Source organism: Scyliorhinus torazame, unplaced genomic scaffold (genome assembly GCF_047496885.1).
Source record: "Scyliorhinus torazame isolate Kashiwa2021f unplaced genomic scaffold, sScyTor2.1 scaffold_703, whole genome shotgun sequence".
NCBI lineage: Eukaryota > Metazoa > Chordata > Chondrichthyes > Carcharhiniformes > Scyliorhinidae > Scyliorhinus > Scyliorhinus torazame.
In genome coordinates, this window is record NW_027308430.1 from 15,795 (window position 1) to 41,344 (window position 25,550).

The following is a 25,550-nucleotide window of genomic DNA, read 5'->3' on the forward strand; positions in this document are numbered from 1 at the left end:
GAGTCACAACACAATCACACTGGGCCAGAGCACGGTCAACTCCAGTCCCACAGGCCCCGGAGTCACAACACAATCATCCTGGGCCAGAGCACGGTCAATCCCAGTCCCACAGACCCCGGATTCACAACACAATCACCCTGGGCCAGAGCACGGTCAACTCCAGACCCACAGACCCCGGAGTCACAACACAATCACCCTGGGCCAGAGCACGGTCACTCACAGTCCCACAGACCCCGGATTCACAACACAATCACCCTGGGCCAGAGCATGGTCAACTCCAGACCCACAGAACCCGGAGTCACAACACAATCACCCTGGGCCAGAGCACGGTCAATCCCGGTCCTACAGGCCCCGGAGTCCCAACACAATCACCCTGGGCCAGAGCACGGTCAACTCCAGTCCCACAGGCCCCGGAGTCACAACACAATCATCCTGGGCCAGAGCACGGTCAACTCCAGTCCCACAGGCCCCGGAGTCCCAACACAATCATCCTGGGCCAGAGCACGGTCAATCCCAGTCCTACAGGCCCTGGAGTCACAACACAATCACCCTGGGCCAGAACACGGTCAATCCCAGTCCCACAGACCCCGGAGTCACAACACAATAATCCTGGGCCAGAGCACGGTCAACTCCAGTCCCACAGACCCTGGAGTCACAACACAATCACCCTGGGCCAGAGCACGGTCACTCCCAGTCCTACAGGACCCGGAGTCACAACACAATCACCCTGGGCCAGAGCACGGTCACTCCCAGTCCTACAGGCCCCGGAGTCACAAAAGAATCATCCTGGGCCAGAGCACGGTCAACTCCAGTCCCACAGGCCCCTGAGTCACAACACAATCATCCTGGGCCAGAGCACGGTCAACTCCAGTCCCACAGGTCCCGGAGTCACAACACAATCATCCTGGGCCAGAGCACGGTCAATCCCAGTCCCACAGGCCCCGGAGTCACAACACAATCATCCTGGGCCAGAGCACGGTCAACTCCAGTCCCACAGGCCCCGGAGTCCCAACACAATCACCCTGGGCCAGAACACGGTCAATCCCAGTCCCACAGACCCCGGAGTCACAACACAATAATCCTGGGCCAGAGCACGGTCAACTCCAGTCCCACAGACCCTGGAGTCACAACACAATCACCCTGGGCCAGAGCACGGTCAATCCCAGTCCTACAGGCCCTGGAGTCACAACACAATCACCCTGGGCCAGAGCACAGTCAATCCCAGTCCTACAGGCCCCGGAGTCACAGCACAATCACCCTGGGCCAGAGCACGGTCAACTCCAGTCCCACAGACCCCGGAGTCACAACACAATCATCCTGGGCCAGAGCACGGTCAACTCCAGTCCCACAGGCCCCGGAGTCCCAACACAATCATCCTGGGCCAGAGCACGGTCAATCCCAGTCCCACAGACCCCGGAGTCACAACACAATCACCCTGGGCCAGAGCACGGTCAACTCCAGTCCCACAGACCCCTGAGTCCCAGCACAATCACCCTGGGCCAGCGCACGGTCAACTCCAGTCCTACAGGCCCCGGAGTCACAACACAATCATCCTGGGCCAGAGCACGGTCAATCCCAGTCCCACAGACCCCGGAGTCCCAACAGAATCACCCTGGGCCAGAGCACGGTCAGTCACAGTCCCACAGACAACGGAGTCACAACACAATTACCCTGGGCCAGACACGGTCAACTCCAGTCCCACAGGCCCCGGAGTCACAACACAATCACCCTGGGCCAGAGCACGGTCACTCCCAGTCCCACAGACCCCGGAGTCACAACACAATCATCCTGGGCCAGAGCACGGTCACTCCCAGTCCCACAGACCCCGGAGTCACAACACAATCATCCTGGGCCAGAGCACGGTCAACTCCAGTCCCACAGACCCCGGAGTCACAACACAATCACCCTGGGCCAGAGCACGGTCAACTCCAGTCCCACAGGCCCCGGAGTCACAACACAATCATCCTGGGCCAGAGCACGGTCACTCACAGTCCCACAGACCCCGGATTCACAACACAATCACCCTGGGCCAGAGCATGGTCAACTCCAGACCCACAGACCCCGGAGTCACAACACAATCACCCTGGGCCAGAGCACGGTCAATCCCGGTCCTACAGGCCCCGGAGTCCCAACACAATCACCCTGGGCCAGAGCACGGTCAACTCCAGTCCCACAGGCCCCGGAGTCACAACACAATCATCCTGGGCCAGAGCACGGTCAACTCCAGTCCCACAGGCCCCGGAGTCCCAACACAATCATCCTGGGCCAGAGCACGGTCAATCCCAGTCCTACAGGCCCTGGAGTCACAACACAATCACCCTGGGCCAGAACACGGTCAATCCCAGTCCCACAGACCCCGGAGTCACAACACAATAATCCTGGGCCAGAGCACGGTCAACTCCAGTCCCACAGACCCTGGAGTCACAACACAATCACCCTGGGCCAGAGCACGGTCACTCCCAGTCCTACAGGACCCGGAGTCACAACACAATCACCCTGGGCCAGAGCACGGTCACTCCCAGTCCTACAGGCCCCGGAGTCACAAAAGAATCATCCTGGGCCAGAGCACGGTCAACTCCAGTCCCACAGGCCCCTGAGTCACAACACAATCATCCTGGGCCAGAGCACGGTCAATCCCAGTCCCACAGGCCCCGGAGTCACAACACAATCATCCTGGGCCAGAGCACGGTCAATCCCAGTTCCACAGACCCCGGAGTCCCAACACAATCATCCTGGGCCAGAGCACGGTCAATCCCAGTCCCACAGGCCCCGGAGTCACAACACAATCATCCTGGGCCAGAGCACGGTCAACTCCAGTCCCACAGGCCCCGGAGTCCCAACACAATCACCCTGGGCCAGAACACGGTCAATCCCAGTCCCACAGACCCCGGAGTCACAACACAATAATCCTGGGCCAGAGCACGGTCAACTCCAGTCCCACAGACCCTGGAGTCACAACACAATCACCCTGGGCCAGAGCACGGTCAATCCCAGTCCTACAGGCCCTGGAGTCACAACACAATCACCCTGGGCCAGAGCACAGTCAACTCCAGTCCCACAGACCCCGGAGTCACAACACAATCATCCTGGGCCAGAGCACGGTCAACTCCAGTCCCACAGGCCCCGGAGTCCCAACACAATCATCCTGGGCCAGAGCACGGTCAATCCCAGTCCCACAGACCCCGGAGTCACAACACAATCACCCTGGGCCAGAGCACGGTCAACTCCAGTCCCACAGACCCCTGAGTCCCAGCACAATCACCCTGGGCCAGAGCACGGTCAACTCCAGTCCTACAGGCCCCGGAGTCACAACACAATCATCCTGGGCCAGAGCACGGTCAATCCCAGTCCCACAGACCCCGGAGTCCCAACAGAATCACCCTGGGCCAGAGCACGGTCAGTCACAGTCCCACAGACAACGGAGTCACAACACAATCATCCTGGGCCAGACACGGTCAACTCCAGTCCCACAGGCCCCGGAGTCACAACACAATCACCCTGGGCCAGAGCACGGTCACTCCCAGTCCCACAGACCCCGGAGTCACAACACAATCATCCTGGGCCAGAGCACGGTCACTCCCAGTCCCACAGACCCCGGAGTCACAACACAATCATCCTGGGCCAGAGCACGGTCAACTCCAGTCCCACAGACCCCGGAGTCACAACACAATCACCCTGGGCCAGAGCACGGTCAACTCCAGTCCCACAGGCCCCGGAGTCACAACACAATCATCCTGGGCCAGAGCACGGTCACTCACAGTCCCACAGACCCCGGATTCACAACACAATCACCCTGGGCCAGAGCATGGTCAACTCCAGACCCACAGACCCCGGAGTCACAACACAATCACCCTGGGCCAGAGCACGGTCAATCCCGGTCCTACAGGCCCCGGAGTCCCAACACAATCACCCTGGGCCAGAGCACGGTCAACTCCAGTCCCACAGGCCCCGGAGTCACAACACAATCATCCTGGGCCAGAGCACGGTCAACTCCAGTCCCACAGGCCCCGGAGTCCCAACACAATCATCCTGGGCCAGAGCACGGTCAATCCCAGTCCTACAGGCCCTGGAGTCACAACACAATCACCCTGCTCCAGAACACGGTCAATCCCAGTCCCACAGACCCCGGAGTCACAACACAATAATCCTGGGCCAGAGCACGGTCAACTCCAGTCCCACAGACCCTGGAGTCACAACACAATCACCCTGGGCCAGAGCACGGTCACTCCCAGTCCTACAGGACCCGGAGTCACAACACAATCACCCTGGGCCAGAGCACGGTCACTCCCAGTCCTACAGGCCCCGGAGTCACAAAAGAATCATCCTGGGCCAGAGCACGGTCAACTCCAGTCCCACAGACCCCGGAGTCACAACACAATCACCCTGGGCCAGAGCACGGTCAACCCCAGTCCCACAGGCCCCGGAGTCACAACACAATCACCCTGGGCCAGAGCACGGTCAACTCCAGTCCCACAGGCCCCTGAGTCACAACACAATCATCCTGGGCCAGAGCACGGTCAATCCCAGTCCCACAGGCCCCGGAGTCACAACACAATCATCCTGGGCCAGAGCACGGTCAATCCCAGTCCCACAGACCCCGGAGTCCCAACACAATCACCCTGGGCCAGAGCACGGTCACTCCCAGTCCTACAGGCCCCGGAGTCACAACACAATCATCCTGGGCCAGAGCACGGTCAACTCCAGTCCCACAGGCCCCGGAGTCCCAACACAATCACCCTGGGCCAGAGCACGGTCACTCCCAGTCCCACAGGCCCCGGAGTCCCAACACAATCATCCTGGGCTAGAGCACGGTCAACTCCAGTCCCACAGGCCCCGGACTCCCAACACAATCATCCTGGGCTAGAGCACGGTCAACTCCAGTCCCACAGACCCCGGAGTCACAACACAATCACCCTGGGCCAGAACACGGTCAATCCCAGTCCCACAGACCCCGGAGTCACAACACAATAATCCTGGGCCAGAGCACGGTCACTCCCAGTCCCACAGACCCCGGAGTCACAACACAATCACCCTGGGCCAGAGCACGGTCAACTCCAGTCCCACAGACCCTGGAGTCACAACACAATCACCCTGGGCCAGAGCACGGTCACTCCCAGTCCTACAGGCCCCGGAGTCACAACACAATCACCCTGGGCCAGAGCACGGTCACTCCCAGTCCTACAGGCCCCGGAGTCACAACAGAATCATCCTGGGCCAGAGCACGGTCAACTCCAGTCCCACAGGCCCCTGAGTCACAACACAATCACCCTGGGCCAGAGCACGGTCAATCCCAGTCCCACAGGCCCCGGAGTCCCAACACAATCACCCTGGGCCAGAGCACGGCCAGTCCCAGTCCCACAGGCCCCGGAGTCACAACACAATCATCCTGGGCCAGTGCACGGTCAACTCCAGTCCCACAGGCCCCGGAGTCCCAACACAATCATCCTGGGCCAGAGCAAGGTCAATCCCAGTCCTACAGGCCCTGGAGTCACAACACAATCACCCTGGGCCAGAACACGGTCAATCCCAGTCCCACAGACCCCGGAGTTACAACACAATAATCCTGGGCCAGAGCACGGTCAACTCCAGTCCCACAGACCCTGGAGTCACAACACAATCACCCTGGGCCAGAGCACGGTCACTCCCAGTCCTACAGGCCCCGGAGTCACAACACAATCATCCTGGGCCAGAGCACAGTCAATCCCAGTCCCACAGGCCCCGGAGTCCCAACACAATCACCCTGGGCCAGAGCACGGTCAATCCCAGTCCCACAGACCCCGGAGTCCCAACACAATCACCCTGGGCCAGAGCACGGTCACTCCCAGTCCCACAGGCCCCGGAGTCACAACACAATCACCCTGGGCCAGAGCACGGTCAATCCCAGTCCCACAGACCCCGGAGTCACAACACAATCACCCTGGGCCAGAGCACGGTCAACTCCAGTCCCACAGACCCCGGAGTCACAACACAATCACCCTGGGCCAGAGCACGGTCAACTCCAGTCCCACAGACCCCGGAGTCACAACACAATCATCCTGGGCCAGAGCACGGTCACTCCCAGTCCCACAGACCCCGGAGTCACAACACAATCACCCTGGGCCAGAGCACGGTCAACTCCAGTCCCACAGACCCCGGAGTCACAACACAATCACCCTGGGCCAGAGCATGGTCAATCCCGGTCCTACAGGCCCCGGAGTCCCAACACAATCACCCTGGGCCAGAGCACGGTCAACTCCAGTCCCACAGGCCCCGGAGTCACAACACAATCATCCTGGGCCAGAGCACGGTCAACTCCAGTCCCACAGGCCCCGGAGTCCCAACACAATCATCCTGGGCCAGAGCACGGTCAATCCCAGTCCTACAGGCCCTGGAGTCACAACACAATAACCCTGGGCCAGAACACGGTCAATCCCAGTCCCACAGACCCCGGAATCACAACACAATAATCCTGGGCCAGAGCACGGTCAACTCCAGTCCCACAGACCCTGGAGTCACAACACAATCACCCTGGGCCAGAGCACGGTCACTCCCAGTCCCACAGACCCCGGAGTCCCAACACAATCATCCTGGGCCAGAGCACGGTCAACTCCAGTCCCACAGGCCCCAGAGTCACAACACAATCATCCTGGGCCAGAGCACGGTCAACTCCAGTCCCACAGGCCCCGGAGTCACAACACAATCACCCTGGGCCAGAGCACGGTCAATCCCAGTCCCACAGACCCCGGAGTCATAACACAATCACCCTGGGCCAGAGCACGGTCAACTCCAGTCCCACAGGCCCCGGAGTCACAACACAATCACCCTGTGCCAGAGCGCGGTCAATCCCAGTCCCACAGGCCCCGGAGTCACAACACAATCACCCTGGGCCAGAGCACGGTCAACTCCAGTCCGACAGACCCCGGAGTCCCAACACAATCACCCTGGGCCAGAGCACGGTCAATCCCAGTCCCACAGACCCCGGAGTCACAACACAATCATCCTGGGCCAGAGCACGGTCAATCCCAGTCCCACAGGCCCCGGAGTCACAACACAATCACCCTGGGCCAGAGCACGGTCAATCTCAGTCCCACAGACCCCGGAGTCTCAACACAATCATCCTGGGCCAGAGCACGGTCATCTCCAGTCCTACAGACCCCGAAGTCACAACACAATCACCCTGGGCCAGAGCACGGTCAATCCCAGTCCCACAGTCCCCGGAGTCACAACACAATCGTCCTGGGCCAGAGCACGGTCAATCCCAGTCCCACAGACCCCGGAGTCACAACACAATCATCCTGGGCCAGAGCACGGTCAACTCCAGTCCCACAGGCCCCGGAGTCACAACACAATCACCCTGGGCCAGAGCACGGTCAATCCCAGTCCCACAGACCCCGGAGTCACAACACAATCATCCTGGGCCAGAGCACGGTCATCTCCAGTCCTACAGACCCCGAAGTCACAACACAATCACCCTGGGCCAGAGCACGGTCAATCCCAGTCCCACAGTCCCCGGAGTCACAACACAATCGTCCTGGGCCAGAGCACGGTCAATCCCAGTCCGACAGACCCCGGAGTCCCAACACAATCATCCTGGGCCAGAGCACGGTCAACTCCAGTCCCACAGGCCCCGGAGTCCCAACACAATCACCCTGGGCCAGAGCACGGTCAATCCCAGTCCTACAGACCCCGGAGTCACAACACAATCATCCTGGGCCAGAGCACGGTCATCTCCAGTCCTACAGACCCCGAAGTCACAACACAATCAACCTGGGCCAGATCACGGTCAATCCCAGTCCCACAGACCCCAGAGTCACAACACACGTATATTAGCCAGTAATTCATATAAAGCTTGCAGAATCTTTGGCCCCTTGACTGCTCAGTAAGTTACAGCCACCAGCGTTGTGAGTTGAACGCAATAACCGTTTGTGTATAACAGGAACAAAGTTGAAATATGCAGTAATTATAATGGAATGATGGCCAGTTAATCTACTACCGTCTCCATTTGCCACCACCCCCTCTACCCAAACACACACAAGAGAGACACACACCGAGGAAAGGGGGGAGGTGTGAAAATAATAGGAGTTGAAAGGCAAATGAGAAGTGAGTGTCCCTGTTTCCGATGTTGGTCGTTGCAGCAGGCTGTCGGCCTAGAATGCTGAGCGATCCAACTCACTGGTGCACTGTTAATGATGCTCTTCCGGCAGTTTCTGCCAGCCAGTACTCCCAGTCAGTATGATTTCCTCTGGAGGGTCACTTCCACTTTTATAAACCTGGGCCGACACTCAAAGAATGCTTAAGACTATTTGCCTCACCTCAACCCAGGATTCCCAGCCACTGACCTGCCCTGGTAGCCACAGTATTAATGTGGCTGGGTCCAGTTCAGTTTCTGATCAATGGTTACCCCCAGGATGTGGATTGTGGGGGATTCAGCGATGGAAATGCCGTTGAACGTCAAGGGGCGATGGTTAGATCCTCTCTTGTTGGAGATGGTCATTGCCTGGGACCTGTGTGGCGTGAATAAGACCATAAGGGGCAGCACGGTAGCCTTGTGGATAGCACAATTGCTTCACAGCTCCAGGGTCCCAGGTTCGATTCCGGCTTGGGTCACTGTCTGTGCGGAGTCTGCACATCCTCCCCGTGTGTGTGCGTGGGTTTCCTCCGGGTGCTCCGGTTTCCTCCCACAGTCCAAAGATGTGCAGGTTAGGTGGATTGGCTAGGATAAATTGCCCTTCGTGTCCAGAATTGCCCTTAGTGTTGGGTGGGGTTACTGGGTTATGGGGATAGGGTGGAGGTGTTGACCTTGGGTAGGGTGCGCGTTCTAAGAGCCGGTGCAGACTCGATGGGCCGAATGGCCTCCTTCTGCACTGTAAATTCTATGATAACACGTAGGAGCAGAAGCTGGCCATTCGGCCCATCGAGTCTGCTCCACCCTTTAATGAGATTGTGATAGATCTGCTGTGATAATCCTCAACTCCACTTCCCCGCCTTATCCCCGTGACCCTCGACCCCCTCACTGATTAACAATCTCTCTCTCAGCCTTGACCATACTTACCGGCCCAGCCTCGACAGCTCTCTGCAGTCAGGAATGCCACACTCCCTCCCCCCTGAGAGAAGAAACACCTCCTCACCTCTGCCTGCCAGGCCCAAGCCTGAATATTGTCCTGTCCTTGCCACATATCTGACTTAGGGAAGGCGCTAACGGGGAACACTGTCAGCGATTGGCCCCCTGAGCTTCTAGGTGCCAGCTGGAGCTTTTGACGAGCTGAGTTGGGCTTCGGTGTCCACTCGGCCGGGGATGAGGACCGAGCCCTGATTCGAGCTTGTTGCGTATTTTTGATTTTGTACCTTTCAGGGGACAATGCCCTTAGACTAGCAGCCGGGGCCAACAATTGCTCGGGGAGAGTGGAGGTGTTCTATGACGGCGTGTGGGGCACAGTCTGTAACCACAGCTGGGATGTGAAGGATGGAAACGTGGTTTGCAGACACCTGGGCTGCGGGTTCGTCCAATCAGTGCCCGGCATTTTAGCGTACGGCAGGGGCTGGGGACCCATCTGGCTGAAGAATGTCGTCTGCACTGGCACCGAATCGTCCCTCTGGCTCTGCTCATTGGATTCTGTCTATCGATGGTCGTCCTGCCAACATAACAAAGATGCAGCTGTCCGCTGTGCAGGTCAGAAAACTTGTGTGCTGTGATAAATGTGGGAAATGTTTATCTCGATCGTGTATATCTGGTGCAGTGATACTGTTAAGAAACTTGGTTAAGGCATCCAGACTCTGGGCCTGCAAAATCTGCAATTAAAAGGTCATAAAAGGCGAGGTCATGATTAATTTGAACCATTTCCTTGTGTACAGAGAGGTGCCTGTGGGGCAGCACGGTAGCACAAGTGGATAGCTCTGTGGCTCCACAGCACCAGGGCCCCAGGTTCGATTCCCCGCTGGGTCACTGTCTGTGCGGAGTCTGCACGTTCTCCCCGTGTGTGCGTGGGTTTCCTCCGGGTGCTCCGGTTTCCTCCCACAGTCCAAAGACGTGCAGGTTAGGTGGATTGGCTGTGATCAATTGCCCTTCGTGACCAAAAAGGTTAGGAGGGGTTGTTGGGTTACGGGGATAGGGTGGAAATGAGGGCTTAAGTAGGTCGGACCAGACTCGATGGGCCAAATGGCCTCCTTCTGCACTGTATGTTCTATGCCTGATGCAACATTGTTATGATCGCTGGAGATTCCCTGGAGTGTAAATAATTCTTGGGGGAGTGGTGTTTAGTCCAAGCTGAGCAGGGCATGAAAGGAGAGATACAGATGATGTAACTAATGGGAGAAGCCAGGCCTGTAGCAAGCATTTCTGGCTCTAGGATTATTTAATTTGACGAAGCCAGAAGGATTTGCAGGTTGTTCTCTCTTTTTCTGAAAGGACCCCGAGAGCACAGCAAATATTCCTGGTTTGCTCACTTTATTTATAAGTGGTTTTTGACCTGTAATGGGCTTTGCTTAATTGGAGATACTGAAAGAATGAAGCAATAGTTCAGTGCTTTGTATTCCCTTTCGGAGCTCTATAATTGTTCAGTGGAGAGCTGCTTTTTGGTGATGTTAATGTGGTAAATACTGTGTTAATAATAAAAGTATTTTAAGATAAAATATTCCAATTTGTTCGTGGAATCACTCCTCGGGCAAAGAATCCTTTACTCAAATGTTTTACAGATTGAAACATTGCTGAGGTCTGGTATTGTTGCCTCGCACAAATTGGGGTCTGGTCCAGGAGGGGAACAGCGTCCACAATCCGGCAGGAAATAGAAGGATTTGAGGGGCACCCACTACACTGGGAGCGGAGGGCTCAGGTAGAACCCTGCACAGGGAGGGAGAGAGAGATGTGCACACAGGTGGAGAGTGAGGCACCGAAAGACGGAGGGGATAGGCAGAGGTGCCCTGGGGGAAGACACGTGGGTTCAAATCCCATCATGGCCATTGGTGGAGTTTACAATTCAGTGGATAACAATTGGGATGCAAAGGAAGTCAGCCACGGTCACCGTCACACTATCGCCGGCTCTTGTGGAAACCTATCTGGTTGATGAGCGTCCTTTTCGGGGAAGGGAAATCTGCCGTCTTTAGCCTCTGGCCCCCTTGTGACTCCAGACTCACAGAGCAAACTGGTGACCTCTGAGCCTTCCCCTCGAAAGGCCCCGGCATGCGAAGGGCAGGGCAGGAAGGGCACCAAATGCCCCCTTCACCAGCGACGCCCAACATCCCGTCAAACGACTGGGGCTTTGAACCACCTTTGAACATCTCCTGTTTGTCTTTTCAGAACGAGATGAGATGTTTAAAACTTGTCATTGCAGAGCGCCCGGAGAGGCCGTACTTTGAGCTGTCCCGGCCTGCTCGGCTGTTTCTGCGACACCAGGATGTGACCTTCTTGTGCAGCGCTCCAGCATACTTCTCCGGGACGTCGTTTCAGCTGTACAAGGATGGAGAGTTGGCGGACATGTCGCGGGTGACGGCTGTCGAGCGCGCCCACAGCGTGACCTTCAGCATTGTCAACGTGAGCGAGGCCTCTGGGGGCCTGTACTCCTGCGGTTACGCAGCTCAGCAAGCTGGGGCGCTGCACAACTCGAGCAGAAGTTCCGATGTCAACGTAACCGTCGTAGGCAAGTGGCTGACTCTGCGCCGGACAGCGTGCGCTGGATTCGGGTGGCCGGAGGTTAGACATGTGCTCAGATTCCAGACAAATGACGCGGACATTCTGGGGAATGAGTAACAGGAGGAGGACATTTGGCCCCTCCAACCTGCTATCCCAATCAATAAGACCATGGCTGATCTGACTGTAACCTCGACCCCACATTCCTGCCGACCCCTGCGATAACCTTTCACCCCCCTCGTCAATGATCAATCTATCAATCTCTCCGGCTCTGCCTCAATGATATTCCCAGATTCTGCTCCCGCTTTTGAGGAAGAGAATTCCAGAGACTCGCCGCTCCCTGAGGGAATTAAATTCTCCTCATCTCCGTTAGAAATGGACGTCCCCTTTATTTCTAACCCCCTCGTTCCAGATTGTTCCAGACGAGGAAACATCCTCTCCACATCCACCCTGTCAACACCCCTCAGCCTCTGAAGGGTTTGGACCAAGTCTCCTCTCAGTCTGATAAACTCCAGCGGACACAATCCCAACCTCTCCATCCTTTCCTCAGGGGAAATCCCGCCCATTCCTGGTGTTAGTCCAGGAAACCTTCTGGGAACTGATTCCAACACATTGACCTCTTTCCTTCAATAAGGAGACGGATTCTGTCCACACTCCTCAAGATGTGCTCGCCCCAATGTCCTGGACAACTGAAGCACATCCTCCCGACTTTTATATTCAATTCCCCTCCCAATAAACAATAACACTGTTAACGTTCCCAGTGACTCGCTGCTCCTGTACTCCAGCCGTTTGTGATCCATCCACTCGGACCCCCAGATCCCTCTGTACCTCAGAGTTCTGTAATCTCCACCATTTAGACAATCAGTGTATTTTGTATCCTTCCTGACCAATTGGACAATGTCACATTTCCCCCATTTGCCAGCTCTTTACCCACTCACTGAGCCTCTCTGTGTCTCTTTGTAACCTCCTTACGTCCTCTTCACACCTTACTGTCCGACCTATCTCTGTGCCGTCAGTAAATTTGGCAACCAGGCCTTAGAATCCTTCATTGATGCAGGGACGGGAGTCCATAGCATCCTTTTGGGCACAGAAGAGGTCATACAGCCCATTGAGTCTGGGCCAGCCCCCCCTGCTCCCCCCTCCCCCCCCCCCACCCCCTCCCCCGCCAATCTAGAGGATTTCCCTCCACCTCCCTATCTCCACAACTCTTCCACTTCATTTTGAAAGTGTTTGCTGCTTCCTCGTCTATCGCCCATCGTGACCAGTGACTTCCCACTAACTGTGCAATGAATACATGGCCATCCTTACTTTCTTTCCCTGCTGGTATTATAACTCGACGGGAAGATCACCCAATGGAAATATGGCTCAAGGGTTCTGCTTTATTTTTAGATAATGTGCATGAACACCGTACACAGTGCCTGTAAACCAACAGGCCAGCTGTGGGCAGACGCACCCCACTCTGACAACAAGTGGTATACACCACCAGGTACAGCCTCTGTGGGTTTCTCATTAAATCCCCCCCCTCCCCCTCCCCCAGATGCTTATCACATTGTGAGCTAACTGACCTCATTGGAACGCTGACTTCCACACAGTGTTTCCAGCATCCGCTCTCGAAAAGACACACTTTAGAATCTTCTCCCAAATGATGCGTTCTCTTGGGTGCTTTCACCAAGAATCCGCTTCCAGGATTTCCAACTCTCCTTCGAGTAGTCCTCTACTGTGGATTGCCATGAGCATTCAAGCTTCGGCACCATCTCCCAGCTCCCCAGCCATGCCAACAGAGCACCACTGTGTCACAGGCTGTAGTAACTCCACCAAATTCAGATGCTTTCTTGCCCTGACTCCATTGTCCTGACTCCCTGCTTCTGGCAGGTTTTGTGAGAGCTGTTTCCTCTCCAGTTACTTGGCTCAAGTTGCCTTGTGTCCCGCTTACAACTAACCTCAAAAATTCTTTCTCACCTAAAGGTGGCCCCTGGCTGCTAAGCAACAGCCTGGTATTTCTTTAAGCTCAGTTTAACATCACATTGTAAACCCTCCAGAGGCAATGCAGGCACAGTTTCAAATGAAACTCAGACAGGCAGGCACCCTTGTTTAACATGAATCTAACTAAAGATTGAACCTTTACTTAGCCAGAAAAACAAAATTAAACTCACTTAAATCTTTATCTTATTTCTAATAGATTCACAGAGTAGTACAGTATAGAGCGGCACGGTAGCACAGTGGTTAGCACTGTTGCTTTGCAGTGCCAGGGTCCCAGGTTCGATTCCCGGCTTGGGTCACTGTCTGTGCGGAGTCTGCACGTTCTCCCTGTGCCTCCGTGGGTCTCCTCCGGGTGCTCCGGTTTCCTCCCACAAGTCCCGAAAGATGTGCTGTTAGGTGAATTGGACATTCTGAATTCTCCCTCAGTGTACCCGAACAGGCGCCGGAATGTGGCGACTAGGGGCTGTTCACAGTAACCCCATTGCAGTGTTGATGTAAGTCTACTTGTGACACTAATAAAGATGAAGTTTATTATTAAAGGGCAGAACGGCCGATATATTTCCGAGTCAGGGGGGTGAGTGACTCGGAGGGGAGCCTCCAGGCGGTGGGGTTCCCAGGTATCTGCTGCCCTTGTCCTTCGAGATAGCTGTGGTCGTAGGTTTGGAAGGCGCTGCCTGAGGAGATTTGGTGGGTTGCTGCCATACATCTTGTGGATCTGGAGTCAGATGGATGCCAGACCAGGGAACGGTCTCTCCCTGTTGCCTCTGTCCAGGGGCACCCCCTCCCCCTCCCCCCCTCCCCCTCCCCTCCCCCCCCTCCCCCTCCCCTCCCCCCCCACCCTCCTCCCCTCCCCCCACCCCCCTCTCTCGATCTCCATCGGTTCATGCATGGGGACGGCTTCTCCCCGGTATGCCGACTGAAATTCATGGACAGGAAGACCCAGTCCGTTTGTGCTACAGCTTTCTGTATCTTACTGAGCGCCTCCAGCCAAACTAGTGTCTTGTAAGCTCTCGCCATCCTTGCTGTGTGCTCCTTTGAACAAAGCCCAGAATATTGCTCACTCAACCCGCATCCTTCAATCTCTCACATGTCGTACACAGAGGCTGCTTTGCCGCTGCGCCACATTTAGGATTCCATTCTTTATTTTAGATTGCCTCTCCACGTTCTTCCGACCAAAGCGAATCTCTCCACATTAAACTGCATCTGCCGCCTCTCTGCACACTCCACCAATTGTCCATGCTCGTTCTGACGTTCGACGCTCTCCTCCTCGCAGCTCATACAATAATGCTCAGTTTCCTACCATGTGCAAACTTTGAAACTGTACCCCTCTGCACCAAGGTCAGGGCGGTGGATATCAGGGCATGGAAAGATCCCAGCAAAGAACATCCCTTCATCATTACTCCCCGACTCCTGACACTCATCCCCATTTCTCATCCAGGTTGTGACAGTATCTTTCATTCCAGAAGCTAAATATTTCTATTTTTCTTTCCCCCGTTAGACCAGCTCCCTGAGCCGGGAATCTCACTGAACAGGGAAATATTGCTGCCCGGAGAGAATGTTGAAGTCCGCTGCATCCCTCCCAGTTACTTGTCCATCACTGGCATCGGCATCAGAATGTCCAAGGCAAACGTCACTGTGAGCAAGTCCTATCGAAGAATGCACAGAAATACTCCGGTCACCATCACCGACCTCTCGGCAATGGGCCAGTACATTTTCAGCTGTAACTATGGAGTCCAAGTGAAAGGCCGGCACCTCAATTCGTCGTGGGGTACTGAAGCCAAGGCAACTGTAACAGGTGAGGAGAGGAGCCGGTCCGTGTGCCTTCCCCCGGGGCGGCTGCTTGGCCGGCTCGATCCCGGCCAAGGAGAGGGCAAGGGGGAGCAGGTGGACATACCACTCTCGCTGCAATGAGAGTGAATCCCAGTGATGTTGGCGTCAATTACACCCACATTGGCTGCCCGCCCCCCTGAACCACTCCCTCCGAAGCCGGGCGGGTAATTCGGAAGGTTTGCCGCGTTGCTTAGCGCTCTGTAACCCTGAGAATTCATTGGCCAGTGCATTTGCCAATGAAGCTTTGCAAGAGCGGGACCAATGGCGGAATGTGTGAGGATAGAATTCCTGTCGGGCAGAAGCACAAAGCACAGCCTGTCCCCAAACAACGTTCAACCCCACCGAGGTCAATGAACATTGCCTCCCAATATGCCCCATCGGTATTCCTGGACCTGGATTGGAACCGGCATGATCGGTATTCCCGAACCCGGACCGGCACGATCGGTATTCCCGAAACCAGATTGGGGCCGGCATGATCGGTATTCCCAGCCCGGATTGGGACCGGTACGATCGGTATTCCCAGCCCGGATTGGGACGGCACGATCGGTATTCCCAGCCCGGATTGGGACCGGTACGATCGGTATTCCCAGCCCGGATTGGGACCGGCATGATCGGTATTCCCAGCCCGGATTGGGACCGGCACGATCGGTATTCCCATCCCGGATTGGGACCGGCACGATCGGTATTCCCAGCCCGGATTGGGACCGGCACGATCGGTATTCCCAGCCCGGATTGGGACCGGCACGATCGGTATTCCCAGCCCGGATTGGGACTGGCATGATCGGTATTCCCAGCCCGGATTGGGACCGGCACGATCGGTATTCCCAGCCCGGATTGGGACCGGCATGATCGGTATTCCCAGCCCGGATTGGGACCGGCATGATCGGTATTCCCAGCCCGGATTGGGAGCGGCATGATCGGTATTCCCAGCCCGGATTGGGACCGGCATGATCGGTATTCCCAGCCCGGATTGGGACCGGCACGATCGGTATTCCCAGCCCGGATTGGGACCGGCACGATCGGTATTCCCGAAACCAGATTGGGGCCGGCATGATCGGTATTCCTAGCCCGGATTGGGACCGGCATGATCGGTATTCCCGGACCGGCATGATCGGTATTCCCGAAACCAGATTGGGGCCGGCATGATCGGTATTCCCAGCCCGGATTGGGACCGGCATGATCGGTATTCCCAGCCCGGATTGGGAGCGGCATGATCGGTATTCCCAGCCCGGATTGGGACCGGCACGATCGGTATTCCCAGCCCGGATTGGGACCGGCACGATCGGTATTCCCGAACCCGGACCGGCACGATCGGTATTCCCAGCCTGGATTGGGAGCGGCATGATCGGTATTCCCAGCCCGGATTGGGAGGGCACGATCGATATTCCCAGCCCGGATTGGGACCGGCACGATCGGTATTCCCAGCCCGGATTGGGACCGGCACGATCGGTATTCCCGAAACCAGATTGGGACCGGCATGATCGGTATTCCCAGCCCGGATTGGGACCGGCATGATCGGTATTCCCAGCCCGGATTGGGACCGGCACGATCGGTATTCCCAGCCCGGATTGGGACCGGCACGATCGGTATTCCCAGCCCAGTTTGGGACCGGCACGATCGGTATTCCCAGCCCGGATTGGGAGCGGTATGATCGGTATTCCCAGCCCGGATTGGGACCGGCACGATCGGTATTCCCAGCCCGGATTGGAACCGGCATGATCGGTATTCCCAGCCCGGATTGGGAGCGGTATGATCGGTATTCCCAGCCCGGATTGGGACCGGCACGATCGGTATTCCCAGCCCGGATTGGGAGCGGCATGATCGGTATTCCCGAACCCGGACCGGCATGATCGGTATTCCCAGCCCGGATTGGGACCGGCACCATCTATATTGATTTGTTCTAACTCACAGCTCCCCTCCCCCACTCCCCACTCTCCCGGCTATCCCCGATTCATACTCTTTGAGTATGAGGGAATGAAGAGCACATTCGTTGCCCTTGACTTGGAACTGTCGATCACCGCCTTCGCCCAACATGTGGGGTAACCCACGCTGAGATCTTCCCCCTTCCTCACCGGGTGACTGATGATTATGAAGTCATTCCTCGTCAGCTCTCTGTGCACGGGGTATCGGCTGACACATCAGGTGAGATCTCCTCCTGCCCCTGGGACACTGGTCTGATCTTCAGCCTGGACAGCAACACACTTTCCCTCTCCCATCAACTCCGGGAGACAGTCATGAACCCAGAGACTCTGGCTCCGAGGCTGTGAAGTACCCACCATGCCCAATTTATGCCGAAGATAATTAATAGCCATCACCCATGCCTCTGAACCATAGCAATTTCATTGATATTAACCATGATGTGGAGATGCTGGCGTTGGACTGGGGTGAGCACAGTAAGAAGTCTTACAACACCAGGTTAAAGTCCAACAGGTTTGTTTCGAATCACTAGCTTTCGGAGCGCTGCTCCTCCCTCAGGTGAATGAAGAGGTGGGTTCCAGGAACACAGCATACATAGACAAAGTTAATGATGCAAGACGATACTTTGAATGCGAGGCTTTGCAGGTAATTAAGTCTTTACAGGTCCAGACGGAGCAACTGGAGAGTGGGAGAACCCCAGGTTAAAGAGGTGTGAATTGTCTCAAGCCAGGACTGTTGGTAGGATTTCGCAAGCCCAGGCCAGATGGTGGGGTGAATGTAATGTGACATGAAGCCAAGGTGATTATCCCTCTCTCCAGCTGCTCCGTCTGGACCTGTAAAGACTTAACTACCTGCAAAGCCTCGCATTCAAAGTATCGTCTTGCATCTTTGAATTTGACAATATATGTGATTGTGGAACCCACCTCTTCATTCACCTGAGGAGGGAGCAGCGCTCCGAAAGCTAGTGATTCGAAACAAACCTGTTGGACTTTAACCTGGTGTCAGACTTGTCACTATTGACAGTAACGCCCTGGCAATGTAATTGATACGGATGTTAGGAGCTAAACTATTGGCAATTTTGCTGCAAATATCTGCTCTTCCTCCTTGTGCCTTCCCAACAATGTCTCCGGCAAACAGGTGGCCCACACAATAAAGCATTTAGATGGTTACATGGGTAAGATGGGTATAGAGGGTTATGGGCCAAGTGCGGGCAACTGGGACTAGCTTAATGGTAAAAAACTGGGCGGCATGGACTGGTTGGGCCGAAGGGCCTGTTTCCATGCTGTAAACTTCTTTGATTCTATGATTCTATGATTCACTGCCCGCCTACCTCCATATGTCGCCCAGGGTGACCTCCTTCTGGCTGCCCTGTACCTGGGGGAGGGGGTGGGGGGATGAAGGTGGGCCTCGCGATTGGAGCAACGTGTACATGGGGAGAGATGGAATGCTTCCTGCTGATATTTCCTGTTCTTGCCCCCTCCCCGTCCCTCCCCCTCCGCAGACCGACCCCCGAAGCCCAACGTGACGCTGGCCCAGCCCTCAGTCCGATTCCAGCAGTTCCTCCAGGTAACCTGCCAGGCTCCGCCTGCCTTCGCTGGGAGCACCTTCCACCTCCACAGGCTGGGTGACGAAAAGCCTGGGCACTCAAAGGCAGCGTCGCGGAGCAGCTACACCGCTGAGTTCACCATCAACAACCTGGATGGCAGCAACGCGGGCAATTACACCTGTTGGTACGTGTCCAGGTGGCTGGGGAGGATATACACCTCGCAGCCCAGCGAGCACCTGAGACTCGACACAGCAGGTAAACACCGAGAGCCCATCGCTATCCGACTGAGCCAGCCCTGCGCAGCAAACGCCACGCGGGCAGGAGGGGGCTGCAAAGGGGCTGGGAAAGGGCTGGAATTGTGTTAACTCGAGGCACTCGACCTGACTTCATTATGCAGAGGGAGCCATGGGGGGGAGAGGGGGGGAGTGGGAGCCATGGGGGGGAGAGGGGGGGAGTGGGAGCCATGGGGGGGAGAGGGGGGGAGTGGGAGACATGGGGAGAGAGGGGGGGAGTGGGAGACATGGGGAGAGACGGGGGGAGTGGGAGACATGGGGAGAGAGGGGGGGAGTGAGAGACATGGGGAGAGAGGGGGGAAGTGGGAGACAGGGGGAGAGAGGGGGGAGTGGGAGACATGGGGGGAGAGGGGGGGAGTGGGAGACACGCGGGGAGAGTAGGAGACACACAGGGAGAGGGGAGAGTGGGAGACACGCGAGGGAGAGTGGGAGACACGGGGGGAGAGTGGGAGACACGCGAGGGAGAGTGGGAGACACGGGGGAGAGGGGAGAGTGGGAGAGACACGGGGGGAGAGTGGGATACACGAGGGGAGAGGGGAGAGTAGGAAACATGGAGGAGAGGGGAGAGTGGGAGACATGGGGGGAGAGGGGGGAGTGGGAGACATGGGGGAGAGGGGAGAGTGGGTGACACGGGGGGAGAGGGGGAGACACAGGAGGAGAGGGGAGAGTGGGAGACACGGGGACGGGGAGACACGGGAGAGAGGGGAGAGTGGGACACATGGGGGAGAGGGGAGAGTGGGAGACGCACGGGGAGAGGGGAGAGTGCGAGACATGGGGGCGTGGGTGGTGTGGGAGATACAGGGGGAGAGGAGACACGGGGAGAGGGGAGAGTGTGAGACACATGGGGAGAGTGTGAGACACATGGGGAGAGTGTGAGACACGCGGGGAGAGTGGGAGACACGGGGGAGAGTGGGAGACACGCGAGGGAGAGTGGGAGACACGGGGGAGAGGGGAGAGTGGGAGAGACACGGGGGGAGAGTGGGATACACGAGGGGAGAAGGGAGAGTGGGAGACACGGGGGAGAAGGGAGAGTGGGAGACATGGGGAGAAAGTGGGAGACACGGGAGGGAGAAGGGAGAGTGGGAGACACACGGGGAGAGGGGAGAGTGGGAGACATGGGGGGAGAGTGGGAGACACGGGGAGGGGGGAGAGTGGGAGATATAGGGGGAGAGGGGTGAGTGGGAGACACACGGGGGAGACTGGGAGACACGGGGGAGAGGGGAGAGTGGGAGACACACGGGGGAGACTGGGAGACACGGGGGAGAGGGGAGAGCGGGGCCACGTGTGGGAGAGTGTGAGACACACGGGGAGAGTGTGAGACACGCGGGGAGAGAGGAGAGTGGGAGACACGGGGAGAGGGGAGAGTGGGAGAGTCACGGGGAGAAGGGAGAGTGGGAGAGACACGGGGGAGAGTGGAAGACATGAGGGGAGAAGGGAGAGTGGGAGACGGGGGGGAGAGTGGGAGACAGGGGGGGAGAGTGGGAGACACGGGGGAAGAAGGGAGAGTGGGAGACACGGAGGCGAGTGGGTGACACGGGGGGAGAAGGGAGAATGCGAGACATGGGGAGAGGGGGGAGTGGGAGACACGGGGGGAGAGGGGAGAGTGGGAGACACGGGTGGGAGAGGGGAGAGTGGGAGACATGGGGGGAGAGGGGAGAGTGGGAGACATGGGGGGAGAGGGGAGAGTGGGAGACATGGGGGGAGAGGGGAGAGTGGGAGACATGGGGGGAGAGGGGAGAGTGGGAGACACGGGGGGAGAGGGGAGAGTAGGAGACATGGGGGGAGAGGGGAGAGTGGGAGACACGGGGAGAGTGGGAGACACGGGGGGAGAGCGGGGAGTGGGAGACACGCGAGGGAGAGTGCGAGACACGGGGGAGAGGGGAGAGTAGGAGACATGGGGGTAGAGGGGAGAGTAGGAGACATGGGGGTAGAGGGGAGAGTGGGAGTCACACGGGGAGAGTGCCGGACACGGGGGAGAGTGGGAGACACGGGGAGAGAGGGGAGAGTGCGAGACACGGGGGAGAATGGGAGACACGGGGGGCAGAGGGGAGCGTGGGAGACACACGAGGGAGAGGGGAGAGTGCGAGACACGGGGGGGAGAATGGGAGACACGGGGTGGGAGAGGGGAGAGTGGGAGACACACGAGGGAGAGGGGAGAGTAGGAGAGACTTGGGGGCAGAGGAGACACGGGGAGAGGGGAGAGTGGGAGACACGGGGGAGTGGGGTGTGTGGGAGATATAGGGGGAGAGGAGACACTGTGGAGAAGGGAGAGTGGGGACACGGGTGGGAGAGTGTGAGACACACGGGGAGAGTGTGAGACACACAAAGAACAAAGAAATGTACAGCACAGGACAGGCCCTTCGGCCCTCCAAGCCCGCGCCGACCATGCTGCCCGACTAAACTACAATCTTCTACACTTCCTGGGTCCGTATCCCTCTATTCCCATCCTATTCATGTATTTGTCAAGATGCCCCTTAAATGTCCCTAACGTCCCTGCTTCCACCACCCCCTCCGGTAGCGAGTTCCAGGCACCCACTACCCTCTGCGTAAAAAACTTGCCTCGTACATCTACTCTAAACCTTGCCCCTCTCACCTTAAACCTATGCCCCCTAGTAATTGACCCCTCTACCCTGGGGAAAAGCCTCTGACTATCCACTCTGTCTATGCCCCTCATAATTTTGTAGACCTCTATCAGGTCGCCCCTCAACCTCCGTCTTTCCAGTGAGAACAAACCGTGTTTATTCAACCGCTCCTCATAGCTTATGCCCTCCATACCAGGCAACATTCTGGTAAATCTCTTCTGCACCCTCTCTAAAGCTTCCACATCCTTCTGGTAGTGTGGCGACCAGAATTGAACACTATACTCCAAGTGTGGCCTAACTAAGGTTCTATACAGCTGCAACATGACTTGCCAATTTTTATACTCAATGCCCCGGCCAATGAAGGCAAGCATGCTGTATGCCTTCTTGACTACCTTCTCCACCTGTGTTGCCCCTTTCAGTAACCTGTGGACCTGTACTCCTAGATCTCTTTGACTTTCAATACTCTTGAGGGTTCTACCATTCACTGTATATTCCCTACCTGTGTTGGACCTTCCAAAATGCATTACCTCACATTTGTCCGGATTAAACTCCATCTGCCATCTCTCCGTCCAAGTCTCCAAACAATCTAAATCCTGCTGTATCCTCCGACAGTCCTCATCGCTATCCGCAATTCCACCAACCTTTGTGTCGTCTGCAAACTTACTAATCAGACCAGTTACATTTTCCTCCAAATCATTTATATATACTACAAAGAGCAAAGGTCCCAGCACTGATCCCTGTGGAACACCACTGGTCACAGCCCTCCAATTAGAAAAGCATCCCTCCATTGCTACTCTCTGCCTTCTATGGCCGAGCCAGTTCTGTACCACCTTGCCAGTTCACCCCTGATCCCGTGTGACTTCACCTTTTGTACCAGTCTACCATGAGGGACCTTGTCAAAGGCCTTACTGAAGTCCATATAGACAACATCCACTGCCCTACCTGCATCAATCATCTTAGTGACCTCCTCGAAAAACTCTATCAAGTTAGTGAGACACGACCTCCCCTTCACAAAACCGTGCTGCCTCTCACTGATACGTCCATTTGCTTCCAAATGGGAGTAGATCCTGTCTCGAAAAATTCTCTCCAGTAATTTCCATACCACTGAAGTAAGGCTCACCGGCCTGAATGAGTACACGGGGAGAGTGTGAGACACGCGGGGAGAGTGGGAGACACGGGGGGAGAGTGGGAGACACGCGGGGAGAGTGGGGGACACGGGGGAGAGGGGAGAGTGGGAGAGTCACGGGGGAGATGGGAGAGTGGGAGAGACACGGGGGGAGAGTGGGAGACACGAGGGGAGAAGGGAGAGTGGGAGACACGGGGGGGAGAGTGGTAGACACGGGGGGAGAGTGGGAGACACGGGGGAGAAGGGAGAGTGGGAGACACGGGAGAGAAGGGAGAGTGGGAGACACATGGGGAGAGGGGAGAGTGGGAGACATGGGGGGAGAGTGGGAGACACGGGGGAGAAGGGAGAGTGGCAGACACATGGGGAGAGGGGAGAGTGGGAGACACGCGGGGAGAGGGGGAGACACGGGGAGGGGGAGGCACGAGGGAGAGGGGAGAGTGGGACACATGGGGGAAGAGGGGAGAGAACGAGACACGCGGGGAGGGGGGAGACACGGGGGAGAGGGGAGAGTGGGGACATGGGTGGGAGAGTGTGAGACACACGGGGAGACTGTGTGACATGCGGGGAGAGGGGAGACTGGGAGACACGGGGGAGAGTGGGAGACACGGGGGGAGAGGGGAGAGTGGGAGAGTCACGGGGGAGAAGGGAGAGTGGGAGAGACACGGGGGGAGAGTGGAAGACACAAGGAGAGAAGGGAGAGTGGGAGACACGGGGGGTGAGTGGGAGACACGGGGGAAGAAGGGAGAGTGGGAGACACGGGGGGAGAGTGGGAGACACACGGGGAGAGGGGAGAGTGCGAGACAAGGGGGAGAGGGGGGAAGGGAGACACGGTGGGAGAGGGGAGAGTGGGAGACACGGGGGGTAGAGGGGAGAGTGGGAGACATGCGGGGAGAGGGGAGAGTGGGAGACACGGGGGAGAGTGGGAGACACAGGGGGAGAGGGGAGAGTGGGAGACATGCGGGGAGAGGGGAGAGTGGGAGACACGGGGGAGAGTGGGAGACACGGGGGAGAGTGGGAGAGTGGGAGACACGGGGGACAGTGGGAGACACGGGGGAGAGTGGGAGACACGGGGGACAGGGGAGAGTTGGAGACACGGGGGAGAGGGCAGAGTGGGAGACACGGGGGGAGAGTGGGAGACATGGGGGCGTGGGGGGTGACGGAAACACAGGGGCAGAGGAGACACGGGGGAGAGGGGAGAGTGGGAGATACAGGGGGAAAGGGGGGAGTGGGAGTCACACGAGGGAGAGGGGAGAGTGGGAGACACGGGGGAGAGTGGGAGACACGGGGGGAGAGTGGGAGACACGGGGGCAGAGGAGACACGGGGGAGAGGGGAGAGTGGGAGACACGGGGGAGAGGAGACACGGGGGGAGAGGGGAGACTGGGAGACACGGGGGAGAGGAGACACGGGGGGAGAGGGGAGAGTGGGAGACACGGGGGGAGAGTGGGAGACACACGGGGAGAGGGGAGAGTGCGAGACAAGGGGGAGAGGGGGGAAGGGAGACACGGTGGGAGAGGGGAGAGTGGGAGACACGGGGGTAGAGGGGAGAGTGGGAGACATGCGGGGAGAGTGAGAGACATGCGGGGAGAGTGGGAGACACGGGGGAGAGTGGGAGACACAGGGGGAGAGGGGAGAGTGGGAGACACGGGGGAGAGGGGAGAGTGGGAGACACGGGGGAGAATGGGAGACACGGGGAGAGAGCGGGGAGTGCGAGACACGCGAGGGAGAGGGGAGAGTGGGAGACACGGGGAGAGCGGGGGGAGTTGGAGACACGGGGGGAAAGGGGGGAGTGGGATACACACGAGGGAGAGGGGATAGTGGGAGACACGGGGCAGAGTGGGAGACGCAGGGAGAGCGGGGGGAGTGGGAAACACGGGGGGGAGTGGGAGACACGGGGGAGAGGAGACACGGGGGAGAGGGGAGAGTGGGAGACACGGGGGGGAGTGGGAGACACGGGGAGAGGGGAGAGTGGGAGATATAGGGGGTGAGGAGACACGGGGCAGAGTGGGAGACACGGGGTGAGCAGGGAGAGTGGGAGACACGGGGGGGAGTGGGAGACACGGGGAGAGGAGACACGGGGGAGAGGGGAGAGTGGGAGATATAGGGGGTGAGGAGACATGGGGGAGAGGGGAGAGTGGGAGATACAGGGGGAGAGGGGGAAGTGGGAGATACAGGGTAAGAGGAGACAAGAGGGGAGAGTGGGAGACGCGGGGGAGAGTGTGAGACACAGGAGGAGAGTGGGAGACACGGGGAGAGAGAGGAGAGTGGGAAACACGGGGGAGAGGGTTGAGTGGGAGATACAGGGGGAGAGTTGAGACACAGGGGAGAAGGGAGAGTGGGAGTCATGGGGGAGAGGGTCAGACACAGGGGGAGAGTGGGAGACACAGGGGGAGAGTGGGAGACATGGGGAGAGAGGGGAGAGTGGGAGACACGGGGGGAGAGTGGGATACGCGGGGGGAGAGGGGAGAGTGGGAGACACGGATGGGAGAGGGGAGAGTGGGAGACACACGGGGAGAGTGCCGGACACGGGGGAGAGTGGGAGGCACGGGGACAGAGGGGAGAGTGCGAGACACGGGGGGAGAATGGGAGACACGGGGGGGAGAGGGGAGCGTGGGAGACACACGAGGGAGAGGGGAGAGTGCGAGACACGGGGGGGGGGGGAAAATGGGAGACACG

The 25,550-nt window shown here is 57.7% G+C and overlaps 1 protein-coding gene across 1 annotated transcript in view; it reads left to right on the forward strand.

The window, feature by feature from the left end:
* Window positions 1-25,550, forward strand: part of LOC140406603 (scavenger receptor cysteine-rich domain-containing protein DMBT1-like) — a gene marked incomplete at both ends in the record, with an annotated part of 102,839 nt that overhangs the window by 13,671 nt on the left and 63,618 nt on the right. The window contains 4 exons of the mRNA XM_072494601.1: window positions 9,332-9,649; window positions 11,307-11,612; window positions 15,081-15,377; window positions 18,831-19,130. Coding sequence (XP_072350702.1) covers window positions 9,332-9,649; window positions 11,307-11,612; window positions 15,081-15,377; window positions 18,831-19,130 — 1,221 coding nt within the window. The remainder of the gene's footprint in view (window positions 1-9,331; window positions 9,650-11,306; window positions 11,613-15,080; window positions 15,378-18,830; window positions 19,131-25,550) is intronic.